Source organism: Pituophis catenifer, unplaced genomic scaffold (assembly GCF_029215685.1).
Source record: "Pituophis catenifer annectens isolate HBS135680 unplaced genomic scaffold, rPitCat1.0.hap2 SCAF_7, whole genome shotgun sequence".
NCBI lineage: Eukaryota > Metazoa > Chordata > Lepidosauria > Squamata > Colubridae > Pituophis > Pituophis catenifer.
In genome coordinates, this window is record NW_027256887.1 from 3,712,315 (window position 1) to 3,727,423 (window position 15,109).

Sequence of the window (15,109 nt, forward strand, 5' to 3'; positions counted from 1 at the left end):
TGGGGTCATTGCTCTTTAGCCGTCTGGGTTGAATCTTTTCCAATCTTCTTTTATACACATGATATCTCTCATGCTGTATTATAATGTTTAAGAGATAGCTTGGGAAATAAACATTACCAACCTCCCACTAATTTATTTTGCCCTTGTTTTCTCAGAAGACACCTAAACAATTTGTAGACTAAATTAAACAGCGAGGTGAATATCACCATATTAGATTGCATGTCTCTTCCAATTTATCAAGACAGGACAAACTAATTTTTTTTTTCTCTCTATTGAGGGAGGAAGCTGTAAAGCCTTATGCGTTTTCAGGATTTCTGCATAAATATGAGCTAAAATGCAATCTGTTTTCCACACAAGTCCTAAAATTAAATAAGGAGAAACGAATTAAACAAATAAGTAAAAAACATTATGCTGGTCCATTGATTTACTGGGGAAAAAAAACAATAATCTTTGGACCACACTTGGAATATTGCATTGAGTTCTGGTCACCACAATATTAAAAAGAGATGTTGAGATTCTGGAAAGAGTGCAGAGAAGAGCAACAAAGGTGATTAGGGGGCTGGAGGCTAAATCATATGAAGAATTGTTGCAGGAATTGGGCATGTCTAGTTTAATGAAAAGAAGGACTAGGGGAGACATGATAGCAGAGTTCCAATATTTGAGGGGCTGCCACAAAGAAGAGGGGCTCAATTTATTTTCCAAAGCTCCTGAGGGCAGGACAAGAAGCAATGGGTGGAAACTAACCAAGGAGAGAAGCAACCTAGAATGAAGGAGAAATTTCGTAACGGTGAGAGCAATCAACCAATGGAATAGTTTGCCTTCAGAAGTTGGGGTTAAAGTTTTAAGGACCATTGTAGATAATTCCAATAGTTCTTAAATCTAGGTATCATAGGGACTTGGCAGGATGTTACATAATGGTACAATATCATCTTTTATAAAGTCAAAGAGAAAGCCAGATTCACCTAACAGTCCGGTTTCTAAGTTAACAGAATAACAGAGTTGGAAGGGACCTTGGAGGTCTTCTAGTCCAACCCCCTGCTTAGGCAGGAAACCCTACACCACTTCAGACAAATGGTTATCCAACCTCTTCTTAAAAACTTCCAGTGTTGGAGCAGTCACAACTTCTGGAGACAAGTTGTTCCACTGATTCATTGTTCTGACTGTCAGGAAATTTATCCTTAGTTCTAAGTTGCTTCTCTCCTTGATTAGTTTCCATCCATTGCTTCTTCTCCTACCCTCAGGTGCTTTGGAGAATAGTTTGACTGCCTCTTCTTTGTGGCAGCCCCAGAGATACTGGGACACTGCTGTCATGTCACCCCTAGTCCTCCTTTTCATCAAACTAGACATACCCAATTCCTGCAACCGTTCTTCGTATATTTTAGCCTCCAGTCCCCTAATCCTCTTTGTTGCTCTTCTCTGCACTCTTTCTAGAGTCTCAGCATCTTTTTTACATCGTGGCAACCAAAACTGAATGCAGTATTCCAAGTGTGGCCTTACAAAGGCATTATAAAGTGGTATTAAGCCTTCACGTGGTCTTGATTCTATCCCTGTGTTGGCTTTAACGGTGGCAGGGATTCCTTTAACAAGTGTAGGAAGAAAGGTTGTGAAATGAGGAAAAACTCACTAAACAGCTGCCTCACTGAACAGCAGAAATGTTTGGCACAGTTGTGGTCATAAGATGAGGAGTAGCTGCCTTTATTATTATTATTATTTTCCTCAGCTGCATTGCATGTGACAAGAAGAACGGTTGCTGGAACTGGGTATGTCTAGTTTAATGAAAAGAAGGACTAGGGGAGACATGATAGCAGTGTTCCAATATCTCAGGGGCTGCCCCAAAGAAGAGGGGGGTCAAGCTATTCTCCAAAGCACCTGAAGGCAGGACAAGAAGCAATGGGTGGAAACTCATCAAGGAGAGAAGCAACTTAGAACTAAGGAGAAATTCCCTGACAGGCAGAACAATTAATCAGTGGAACAACCTGAAGTTGTGAATGCTCCAACACTGGAAGTTTTTAAGAAGATGTTGGATAACCATTTGTCTGAAGTAGTGTAGGGCTTCCTGCCTGGGCAGGGGGTTGGACTAGAAGACCTCCAAGGTCCCTTCCAACTCTGTTATTCTATTCTAAGGCAACACAATCAGAAGTGGTATTCAGCCGGTTCGTACCATTTCGGGTGAAACGGTAGCGGAGATTGCCCACCCGCTCACCCTCACCAGCTCTATGCCAACCTATTTAGGCATAGTTTTGAGGCCAGGCGCATGCGCGGATGGCATGCACAGAAGGTGCACATGCACGCATGCAAGGTGTATGTAAAAGGTGCATGCATGGCGAACCGGTGGCAACAAAATGTGGAACCTGTCAGGTTTCGATGTCATCTCAAATAAATTGCACTCCCAAACAATTAATCTTTGCTGAAATATTCCATTTATTGAGTACGACAGATCTGGCCCCGACTTCGTCGTAGCCGATACTAACCCTCTGACCCCCAAACCCTTCCCTTTCCGTTCCCCAATTCTCATCTTCTCATTGGCCATCTTCCAAGTCAGTCTCCCCAGCTTCTGACCTCACCCCACAGGAATGTTCCCCCCTCCCGTCCCATCTCCTAGGGGATATTATCTACAGAGAAAATAAGTAGGTGAAAAGTCAAGCCTCGTCTTTTTATGGCAGCATCAGAATGCTGACAGAACCCACCGGTGACCACAATGACTCTCCTTTCGTGATACATAAATGCCATTTTAGTATTCACCCCTGAGCTTTGAAATGGTTTAAATAAAACGAAAGGAAAACAACCCCAAAAAAGCATAGAAAAGTTAACGTTTCGAGTAACGGAACGCAAAAGTGTTCTTCAGACAGGAAAAGCGTTGTCCATTAAATGTTCGTGGTGTCGTGCTATTCTTTGTACCATAAAATAAATTGAGTTCTGGCCAAAAGATTTGAAGATTATACTGGAGTTGTATTATTACTCGGTTTTATTCATTTGCCATTAAGGAAATGAACACCTCATATATTTTTGTGTCTGAGTTGGATCTCACTTCTGTTCCTTAATTAAGAGATGGGAAATTTGAGGAAATGGTAGAATGTTCAAACAGGCCATTTATTTTCTTTTTATAGAAAGAGCTTTTAATATTCTTACGTGTTTTTCGTTGTATCAGAAGGTGAGCAGACCGGACATAGTCAATTTAATTTGTTCCTCACTATGCCTTTGGAGAACAGCCTCCTAAAATCCATGAGGCGGACATGTTAGCTGTTAAAAATGAAAACTGCTCTTCCCCATTTTCCACCACTTAAACCTTCTGCACTCCTTCACAAAATGAACTTTAAAGTGCATTAAGGATGAATCGGTGGCCCTCTTTAAATTCCACTCCCATTATCATCATTTCATGGATCCTATCCTCCTAGTCAACCTATTCGCCAAAGCACCTGAGAGTAGGACACATTCTGGTCACCATGATAGCCCCCCAAAAAATGTGGAGACCTAGAAAGAGTGGAGACAAGAGCAACAAAGATGATAAGATGCCTAGAAGATAAGGGTATGATGAACGATTGTGGAAATTAGTTTTGTCTAGTCTAACAAAGAGAAGGATTAAGGGTGACATGATAGCTGTCTTCCAAGACAGCTTTGAAGGACTGTCAGAGAGAAAGATAATAGAAACCTATTATCCAAAGCTGGACAAGAAGTAGTGGGTTATTAAAGGCAGATCCAACTAGGACTAAGGAAGAAGAGGAGAGGAGAGGAGAGGAGAGGAGAGGAGAGGAGAGGAGAGGAGAGGAGAGGAGAGGAGAGGAGAGGAGAGGAGAGGAGAGAATGCAGAAGAGAAGAGAAGAGAAGAGAAGAGAAGAGAAGAGAAGAGAAGAGAAGAGAAGAGAAGAGAAGAGAATGCAGAAGAGAAGAAAAGAGGGAAAAGAAGAGAAGAGAAGAGAAGAGAAGAGAAGAGAAGAGAAGAGAAGAGAAGAGAAGAGAAGAGAAGAGAAGAGAAGAGAAGAGAAGAGAAGAGGATAAGAGAAGGTAACAGAATAGGATAACAGGCGAGCGGAGTGGAGCAGAGCAGAAGGGAAGAGAGAGATAAGAGAATGGAATGGAATGGAAAGGAACGGAACGGAACGGAACGGAACGGAACGGAACGGAACGGAACGGAACGGAACAGAACAGAACAGAACAGAACAGAACAGAACAGAACAGAACAGAACAGAACAGAACAATACCTTTATTGTCACGGCACATCAAAATGTATGCTGATTTCCTGTTGTTACTCATCAAATTTCTTGTTGGTGAGAGCAATTAATCAGTGGAACATCTTGCCTACTAGAGGTTTCCAACCATTTGTTTTGGAATGGTATAAGGTCTCCTTCTTGAGCAGTTGGTTGGACTAGAAGACCTCCGTGCTCCCTTCCAACTCTGTTTTTGTATAATTCTTCACTCCTACTCGGAAAACCTAATCTCGACTCATATGAAGCTTCAGGTGAAGAAATAGTACCCAGCAGATGAGTAGCACTCTTTACAAAGGTGCTTCCACGTCACCAAACTTTTAACTACAGGAGATTTTACTCCCTCCCAAATACTAGAGAATGAACAAGGGGTGTTTTTCGGTCTGTTCTTCAAAGCCATTGCTGTCCTGTCATCAGCTGAGACACTTTAGGTCAGGGGTGTCAAACTCAAGGTCCGGGGGCCGGATTCAGCCTGAGGGGTGCTTAGATGTGGCCCACAAAGCTGCCCTGGAAACAGTGAAGGACTGGCCCGCAGTGCATCTGCCATTGACAATGGAGCTTGGGAGGGCTGCTTGTGGCCCTCCCAAGCTCTGTTTTCACTGGCAGAGGGTTGCAGGAGGCCGTCGCAGCCGAAATGGAGCTCAGGAGCCTGTTTTCCTTAAAAGCAGAGACATCTGCCAACAAAAGTGCGTATAGTCAAGGCGATGGTTTTCCCAGTTGCAATGGATGGCTGTGAAAGTTGGACCATAAGGAAGGCTGAGCGCCAAAGAATGGAGGCCTTTGAACTCTGGTGCTGGAGAAGACTCCCACAAGTCCCTTGGACTGCAAGGCCATCCAACCGGTCAGTCCTAGAGGAGATCAACCCTGACTGCTCTTTAGAAGGCCAGATCCTGAAGAGGAAACTCAAATACTTTGGCCACCTAACGAGAAGGAAGGACTCACTGGAGAAGAACCTAATGCTGGGAAAGATGGAGGGCAAAAGAAGAATGGGATGGCAGAGAACGAAGTGGCTGGATGGAGTCACTGAAGTAGTAGGTGTGAGCTTAAATGGACTCCGGAGGATGGTAGAGGACAGGAAGGCCTGGAGGAACGTTGTCCATGGACATGACTTCGCAGCTAACAACAACAACAAGCCTGTTTTAGCTGGAAGAGCACTCGAGCCACCACAGGCACCCCTGACACGAGTGACATCGAGCTGGCCACGCCCCCACTGGGCCCCCACAAGGTCAAACACAATCCTGAGGCGGCCCTCAATGAAATCGACTTTGACCCCCTTGCTCTTGGTTTTTACGATGGCAAAAAAAAGGAAGCTTATTTATTTACCGGTTGACATGTCTTCTACCTCACCTAACACTCTTTTTCTTTTCACCAGCCTTGATGTGAAAATACTTGTTATTTTTATTTATCCCATTTTACCATCGTACAAAGCTTACAAAAGGCTGTATCAGTGCACAAATTTCTGCCTGGTTTTTTTTTTTTTTTTTTGCACTCTTTGCTCATTTGTGCTTCCCTGTCAGTTTTCATCCCTCCGGTTTGATATTTGCCCCCTCAACAAATAATCAAAATCTTTAGACTGTCACAATCCGTTTTATTCTCCTTTTTGTGCAAAAAGAAGAAGAAGAAGAAGAATATGACGTTATAAACACTCTCATTTCAATAGAACACAATAGAAATGTAAATAGCCTCGACTAATCCACATCTGTTTCTGGGTAATTGCCGGATGCATGCTGGTTTGGTTAAGCCCCCAAATTTTGAAAAGCCAGCTTTTTAAATTAAAACGCGCACAAGAAAAAGTTTAAAAGCTAGATAAAAAATGGTAACTCCAATGTTATTAGAAAAATCATGGAGTGTGCAGAAATGGATAAGCTTATGAAGGAGATACAAGAAAAAGAGGAAACAGACTATTACTTAGTCTTGGAGAGATGGTATAAATGGTTGGAGGAAAAGGGAAAAAAGGATGAGGGAAGACTAAATAACGGTTGAGTTAGGAGAAGAAATATAGGAACAAATGGGAAGAAATAAAAATAGCGGAAAGGAAATTGGGTACACGTTTATGTCAAATGTAAATAAAACAATTAGAATAATATAATACATTATAATGGTATATATACGATATATTAGAAATATACCGTATGTATAAAAGATATACTAAGATAAGAGAGAGAAAATGTATAAGTATGGATTACCGATGCGAAACTGTTGAAAAGACGAAAGCATTAATATCTCTTTGGGTTTTTGTTTTTTTTAAAAAACTGTTCAATAAAAATATTTTTTTAAAAAAAAAACCCTTAGTTCACTCAACCAGCACAGTAATGTGGGATGTGACTCATTTTAGGACCGCTTTGCTTAACAATGGAAGTTCTGGCCTCACTTCTAATCATAAACAAGACTGTATGTATTTTGGTCTCTGCAAAAGAATAAATAAACATAAATCTGACTTTAAAAAGGAAAAAAAAAATGGTAACTCCATAAACGGTATATCTGTCTTCCATTCTTATTCAGCAACGATCATTTCCGGCAAATAGAAACGTTATTTTATCTACGTGTAGGAGAGAGTCATAAAAATGTAAAACTGGGATCCGATTTTAATGGCTGATGTTTGCTGAAAAGTCCACACCAACCGTCTTCACTGTGTACAACAATGGACTAAGTTGCTACTATCCTGTATCAACCGGTTTAACAAAGGGCCAGCTTGTACTTTGAACAAGGTATAGTACAGATAGTTCCTTGACTTGTGACCACTAATTCCCATTGCTAAGCAAGACAGTTGTTAAGTATAGTAATAGTAATGCAGACTAATGTGAATAGTTTGACAGTGTTGAGGGAATTATTTGTTTAGCAGAGTGATGGCGTTCGGGAAAAACCTGTTCTTGTGTCTAGTTGTTCTGGTGTGCAGTGCTCTATAGCATCATTTTGAGGGTAGGAGTTGAAACAGTTTATGCCCAGGATGCGAGGGGTCTGCAAATATTTTTCCAGCCCTCTTTTTGACTCGTGCAGTATACAGGTCCTCAATGGAAGGCAGGTTGGTAGCCATTGTTTTTTCTGCAGTTCTAATTATCCTCTGAAGTCTGTGTCCGTCTTGTTGGGTTGCAGAGCCAAACCAGACAGTTATGGAGGTGCAGATGACATACTCAATCATTCCTCTGTAGAACTGGATCAACAGCTCCTTGGGCAGTTTGAGCTTTCTGAGTTGGCGCAGAAAGAACATTCTTTGTTGTGCTTTTTTGATGACGTTTTTGATGTTAGGTGTCCATTTTAGGTCTTGAGATATGATAGAACCTAGAAATTTGAAGGTCTCTACTGTTGATACTGTGTTGTCTAGGATTGTAAGAGGTGGTAGTATGGGAGGGTTTCTCCTAAAGTCCACCACCATTTCTACGGTTTTGAGTGTGTTCAGTTCCAGATTGTTCTGATCGCACCACGAGGCTAGTTGTTCAACCTCCCGTCTGTATGCGGATTCATCATTGTCTCGAATGAGACCGATCACTGTTGTATCATCTGCAAACTTCAGTAGTTTAACAGAGGGATCGTTTGAGATGCAGTCATTGGTGTATAGAGAGAAGAGAAGTGGAGAGAAGCATCTTGGATGAGAAGTGAAACTTTTTCAGAGAAAAAAATAAAAAAAATCCAGTTGCCCTTTGGAAAAAAAGCACCTTTGTGTTGTGACCTAGGCCCAAGTAGTTATTACAAGACACAATCAGTCCTAAACAAACATATTTTATTAGAACAGCTGAGAATTACTTCATTCTCAGCTTAGTCCAAATTAAGTCCAAAACAAATCCTTCCTAAACAGTCCTTCGGCCTTATTACCAACCTTTGTCTACTTTGGCACCCTGCCAAAGGCTTTTCTTGGCAAAGCCCCACAAAGTTCAGAAAAAAGAGACGCCGACAAGAAACAAATGTAGCAACATTGCTTTCCTACAAAGATCCCAAAAGGGTTGCTGCTCTTTTTTTTAAAAAAAAAAATTTGATTTATATGCCGCCCTTCTCCGGAGACTCAGGGCGACTTACAATGCATTAAGCAATAGCCTTCATACTTTTGTATATTTATACAAAGTCAGCTTATTGCCCCCACAAACTGGGTCCTCATTTAACCTACCTTAGAAAGGATGGAAGGCTGAGTCAACCTTGAGCCTGGTAAGATTCGAACCTGCAGTAATTGCAGGCAGCTGTGTTAATAACAGGGTTTTAAGCCTTCTGGGGCCAATCATCTCCTGGCCTTACTCCCAAGTCGTCCATTTTGCTTTAGCTGCTCTTGTCTTCTGGCAGCTCTTCGCATGCGTGCACTAGGAACCGGTTCCTTCTGGTACTCTGCCTTTCTGCTATCCGCCTCTGGAGGCTCCGGAGTCCACGCATCGCTCCCAGATGGCCCTTGCCCCATCTCTGCCTCTGACGCAGAGCCTTCGTCCGGGCCTTCCAGGACTGGCCCATTGTCCTCCCCAGCCTCCTCACTGTCTGACTCTGCTGCCAGCTCTGCAGACTTCTGGCAGACCACAACACTTTGAGACAACTATGGCCTGGATGACCGAGAATCTCCACAGACACTCTCGAGTTTTCACTAACATTATTATGTCTTGTAGGCCATAATCGCTCTTGACGTTAGGTCTGGAGTTTCTCACCAGCTTCGAATCCTGCACATTTGTCTTGGTGATTTGGTTTCCTGTTGCTGCTAAAACCATTGCTTTAGATTAAGAAGCTGTCAGTAGCCAAGCCACTATTTCTCAAAGTAGTTCAGGGGTCAGGAGATTGCCGATGATACCGTGTTGTTGTTTTAAAGCAACCGCAGATAATAAGTCATGTTCTGTCACTGTATTTTTCTGGGTCAGTCCTGGAGCAGATTATTTGTGCGTACAAGCCTGGCCTTATCGATCTTGCGCCTTCACCTTATTGTGCAGGCAATTTTATTGTCTAAAAAAGAATCTCCACACCTATTACACATCCCAGTGTGTGAGTCTGTGTCTGATAAATTGTAACCAATAAAGTCGTATCTGCAGCTTAACCGTGGAGGACTCTTGAGGTGTGATCCTGGGGTTGTCCAGGGGTGAAATCCAGTAGGTTCTGACAGGTTCTGGAGAGCCGGTAGCAGAAATTTTGAGCAGTTTGGAGAACCGGCAAATGCCACCTCTGGCTGGCCCCAGAGTGGGGAGGGAATGGAGATTTTGCAATATCATTCCCGCAGGAATGGGGAGGGAATGGGGATTTTGCAGTATCCTTCCCCTGGAGTGGGGAGGGAATGGAGATTTTGCAGTATCCTTCCCCTGACACATCCACCAAGACACACCTACCAAGACACATCATGCCCACCAAGCCATGCTCACAGAACCAGTAGTAAAAAAAAAATTTGGATTTCACCACTGGTTGGACTAGAAGACCTCCAAGGTCCCTTCCAACTCTGTTATTCTGTTAACTTATTTATATAAAAAAATTATATATATTTTTAAATGTTTTAATATTTGTATTTTATGTTTTTTATCTTGGCTGTACACCGCCCTGAGTCCTCAGGAAGAAGGGCGGTATATAAATTGGAAATTAAATTAAATTAAATTAAATTAAATTAAATTAAATTAAATTAAATTAAATTAAATTAAATTAAATTAAATAATTAAATTAAATTAAATTAAATTAAATTAAATTAAATTAAATTAAATTAAATTAAATTTTTTATCAGGTTCACCTGATTCGCCAGTTGCGTCCCTTCCTGGATCGGGACTCGTTACGCACGGTCACTCATGTCCTCGTCACCTCCCGCCTGGACTATTGTAATGCTCTCTACATGGGGCTCCCCTTGAGGAGCACCCAGAGGCTCCAACTGGCGCAGAGTGCGGCCGCGTGGGTGGTAATGGGAGCGTCATGGCGCTCCCATGTGACACCTCTCCTGCGCGAGCTGCACTGGCTCCCGGTGGTCTTCCGGGTGCGCTTCAAGGTTTTGGTTACCACGTTCAAAGCGCTCCATGGCTTAGGACCTGGTTATCTACGGGACCGCCTACTACCACCAATAGCCTCCCACCGGCCAGTACGCTCTCATAGAGAGGGACCCCTAGGGGGAGAGCCTTCTCTGTGGGGGCACCTACCGTCTGGAATGAGCTCCCCCCAGAGATACGGAGGATTCCGGATCTGCGCACCTTCCACCGCGCTGTGAAGACTTTTTTATTCCATCAAGCGGGCTTGGCCTAATCTCCTCCCTCTTTTAATATGTAAATTTTAATCTGTTTTTAAATTATTGGGGTGTTTTAATCTGTCTGGGCCAAAATGATTTAATTTGATTTTATCTGGTTTTAAATTTTGTGTATTTATGTATTTTATTGCTTGGCTGTTCACCGCCCTGAGTCCTTCGGGAGTAGGGCGGTATACAAATCAAATAAACTAACTAAACTAAACTAAACTAAACTAAACTAAACTAAACTAAACTAAACTAAACTAAACTAAACTAAATTAAATAAATTAAATTAAATTAAATTAAATTAAATTAAATTAAATTAAACTTACTAACCTGACTGTTAAGTGAATCTGGCTTTCCCTGTGATTTCACCACTGGTGTTGTCCCATTTTACACATAGGTATGTGTCAATTGTGTAGCAATTTTTGTGGGCAATCCCTGTAAGCATTGCATATAGGCATGTTTTTGGTAGGTGAAATATTGCGTTTGTAGAACAAAAACCTTTGAAACTTTATTGTGACTGTGATTGTTTGGTGCAAGTACAGATTAGGTGAAACCTGGCTCAAAAACAGTAACTGTGAGAAGGACCTTGGAGTCCTAGTGGACGATCACTTGAATAGGAGCCAGCAGTTGCGGCAGCAACCAAAAAAAAGCAGGGGTGAAATCCAGAAAGTTCTGACAGGTTCTGGAGAACCAGTAGCAGAAATTTTGAGTAGTTCGGAGAACCGGTAATGGAAATTTTGAGTGGTCGGAGAACTGGCAAATACCACCTCTGGCTGGCCCCAGAGTGGGGTGGGAATGGAGATTTTGATGTATCCTTTCCCTGGAGTGGGGTGGGAATGGAGATTTTGCAGTATTCTTCCCCTGCCACGCCCACCAAGCCATGCCCACCCACAGAACCAGTAGTAAAAAAAAATTGAATTTCACCACTGAAAAAAGCTAATAAAATCCTTGGTTGTATAAAGAGAGGCATAGAATCAAACTCAAGTGAAGTATTAATACCGCTTTATAAAACTTTAGTAAGGCCACACCTGGAATACTGCATCCAATTTTGGATTGCGAAAAAGATGTTGAGACTTTGGAAAAAGTGCAGAGAAGAGCAACTACAACGATCAAAGGCCTGGAGACTAAAACATATGAAGAACGGTTGCAGGATTTGGGTTTGGCTAGTCTAGAGAAAAGAAGGAATAGGGGGGACATGATAGCAGTATTCCAGTATTGGAGGGGCTGCAACAAAGAAGAGGAAGGGGGTCAACTTATTTTCGAAAGCATCTGAAGGCAGGACAAAAAAAAACAATCGATAGAAACTAATCAAGCAAAGACGCAACCTGGAATTAAAGAGAAACTAAGAGCCAATAGGGAAGCCAGATTCATTTAACAACTGGGTTACTAACTTATTAGCTGCAGTAATTCACTTAACAACTGTGGCAAGAAAGGTCGTAAAAGGGGGCAAAACTCACTTAACAAATGTCACACTTAGGAACAGAAATTTGGGGCTCAATGTGGTCGTAAGTCGAGGTGTATCTGTAATATATTCCCTGTCATTTAAGCAATTATCTCAGTAGCTGCAGCATAGTTCAGTGGTGGGATTCGGCCAGTTCGCACCAATTCGGGAGAACCGGTTGTTAACTTTCTGAGCAGTTTGGTGACCTGGTTGTTGGAAGAAATCATTAGGGCAGAGAACCGGTTGTTAAATTATTTGAATCCCACCACTGGCATAGTTGTTGTCTCAAGACAAGATGACTGTATCATACGTTGTGGTTTCTTTTTGTCCAGGTGATGTTATTGTCTACATTAACGAAGTCTGCGTCCTCGGACATACTCACGCGGACGTCGTCAAACTCTTCCAGTCTGTTCCCATTGGTCAGAGCGTCAACCTGGTGCTATGTCGTGGATATCCTCTGCCCTTTGACCCCGAAGATCCTGCCAATAGTGTAGTGCCACCACTCACCATGATGGAGAGGCCTCCGGTCATCGTCAACGGAAGACATAACTATGAAACGTATTTGGAATACATTTCTAGAACTTCCCAGTCCGTTCCGGATATCACGGATCGGCCGCCACATTCCTTGCACTCCATTCCAGCAGAGAGTCAGCTTGATGGCACATTCCCACCACCCATCCATGACGACAACGTCTCCATGGCCTCATCGGGGGCCACTCAAGCTGAACTCATGACCTTAACCATTGTGAAAGGGGCCCAGGGCTTCGGCTTCACTATAGCGGACAGTCCCACAGGACAGAGGGTGAAGCAGATTTTAGATGTTCAGGGGTGCCCCGGTTTATGTGAAGGTGACCTCATTGTCGAGATCAACCAGCAGAATGTACAGAATATGAGCCATGTTGAAGTAGTGGATATACTCAAAGAATGTCCGGTTGGAAGTGAGACGTCTCTGTTTATCCATAGAGGAGGTAAGTCTGGAAGGTCTACGCAATTTACAGTAATTTGTGGTGTGTGAAAGTTTTAAAAGATGCTTGCTCTATCAGTGTGTTATGAAGTAGAAGTCAGCTACCTCCTTAAATATACCGTATTTTTCGGAGTATAAGACGCACCTTATTTCTTGGGGAGGAAAATAAGAAAAAAGCTGATTGGCGGGTGGATCGGCCTCCCAGAATACCCCCAATCAGCTGTTTCCAGAGGTGAATTTTAGCAACAGGTTCGTTCGTTCTTTGTGAGCTCTGTGCCTTGCTTTTTTTTCTGCCTCTGAAAGCCTCCAAAACAGAGCTTCAGAAAAAAAAGGCTTTTTTTCTGACGCTCTGTTTGGAGGCTTTTTTTCTGAAGCTTCTTTCAGAGGCTTTTTTTTTCTGAAGCTTCTTTCAGAGGCTTTTTTTCTGAAGCTTCTTTCAGAGGCTTTTATTCTGAAGGACTATCTGTACTCTGTTCAATCTCCTTTCTTTGGTATTGGTATGCAGATTAACCTCTTCCAATCTGTTGGTTATTGTGTCATTCTCCAGATTTGTTACCATAGTTTGGTTAGAATCTTTACTGATTCTTCTTTTGTTGCTTGCCATATTATTTTAGGTAAAAGCCTTTCAGAGACTTTTTTTTCTGAAACTTCGTTTCTGAGGCTTTTTTTCTGAAGCTTCTTTCAGGGGCTTCTTTCAGCTTCTGAAATCTCCATTTACGAGGCTGGGCGCGGCTACATTCGGAGTATAAGATGCACCCAGATTTTCACCCTCTTTTTTGGGGGGGGGGAAAGGTGCGTCTTATGCTCCGAAAAATACAGTAATAGGTGACGATGATGATGTTATCAATTCAATTGTGTCCAACTTTTGGTGATTCCGTGGGACAGGTCTCACTATATCTTCCAATCTTGCCCTACTTCTTTGATATCTATGGAGATTCTCGGTCCTCCAGGTCATGGTTGTCCCAAAGGTGCTTTTCTCAAGAGGCAACTGGACTTTCTGGTTTTTCTTTGAAGACATTTTGCTTCTCATCCAAGAAGCTTCTTCAGTTCTGACTGGAGAGTGCAGAATAGAAGGGTTGATACTCCTTGCAGACAGCTGGTCATTTGCATCCTTTTAGAGAGTTGTTGAGGCCACTTGGAGGTTTGTCTGTGTCCTCAGGGTCACCCGAGTGGTACAAATGGGTGTTGGAACTGTTGAAAGGACCGTGTTGTAGAATGGAGATAGATGATGTCGATCCCTCCCTCTCTGTTGAGGGAGGGCTGTTCAATTTGGACACAGATATCCTCTTTCACCCCTCTTTCAAACCTTTACTGCTTTCCTAAATCCCAAAGGTGCTTTTTTCAGGAGGCAACTGGACTTTCTGGTTTTTCTTTGAAGACCTTTCACTTCTCATCCAAGAAGCTTCTTCCGCTCTGACTGGATGGTGAGGAATGGAAGGATTTATATTCCTTGCAGACGGCTGGTCATTTGCATCCTTTTAGAGGGTCATTGAGGCTACCTGGACTTTCTTTGTTTTTCTTTGAAGACGTTTCACTTCTCATCCGAGAAGCTTCTTCAATTCTGTTCTTCAGGCAGAACCAAAGAAGCTTCTCGGATGAGAAGCGAAGCGCCTTCAAGGAAAAACAAAGAAAGTCCAATTGCCTCCTGAAAAAGCACCTTTGGGTCTCCTTCCTTGAGTTTTTCTATGCTCTGGCTGGTGCCAGCTTTGATGGTGTCCACCCCCCATGTTCTTCTATATCCGTGATGGCGAACCTATGGCACGCATGGCCTACCTCAGCTCCAGCACGCATGTGTGCGCTGGCCACCTGATTTTCGGCCCTTCCGGGCCCACTGGAAGTCAGGAAACGGGCTATTTCCAGCCTCAGGAGGGCCTCCGGGGGCGTGAGGAAGGCAGTTTTCACCCTCCCCAGGCTCCTAGAAAGCCTCTGGAGCCTGGGGAGGGCGAAAAAACGGCCCTACCGGGCCCTCCATGTCATCACGTGCCAAAAGCAGGGGGAGCATGGGGGGGTCACACACACATGTGCACGGGGGCGGGGCACGTTGAATTATGGGTGTGGGCATGCATGTGCACAACCCCCCCGCCCTCCCCCCACTTTTGGCACATGACGGCAAAAAGGTTAGCCATCACTGTTCTATACAGTACATTTTAAAAATGCAAACGTAGGCAGAATGCAATATTATAAATTCTCCTTCCCTGTGTTTTCAGACGTTAAATAACTCCCATGAAGCACGCACACATGTACGTGAAAATTATGGTATTAATGTCATTTTGTATGGCGTAATATTTGATCAAGGTACATTACAGCAGTCCTCAATTTAAGATTGGGTAATTGAGCCCAAA

General features: G+C 42.9%; 1 protein-coding gene across 1 annotated transcript in view; it reads left to right on the plus strand.

Moving 5' to 3' along the window:
• MAGI2 (membrane associated guanylate kinase, WW and PDZ domain containing 2) overlaps positions 1-15,109 on the plus strand; it is a 265,689-nt gene that overhangs the window by 142,610 nt on the left and 107,970 nt on the right. Inside the window, exon 10 of the mRNA XM_070946864.1 lies at positions 12,136-12,771. Within this exon, the coding sequence (XP_070802965.1) occupies positions 12,136-12,771 (636 nt within the window). The remainder of the gene's footprint in view (positions 1-12,135; positions 12,772-15,109) is intronic.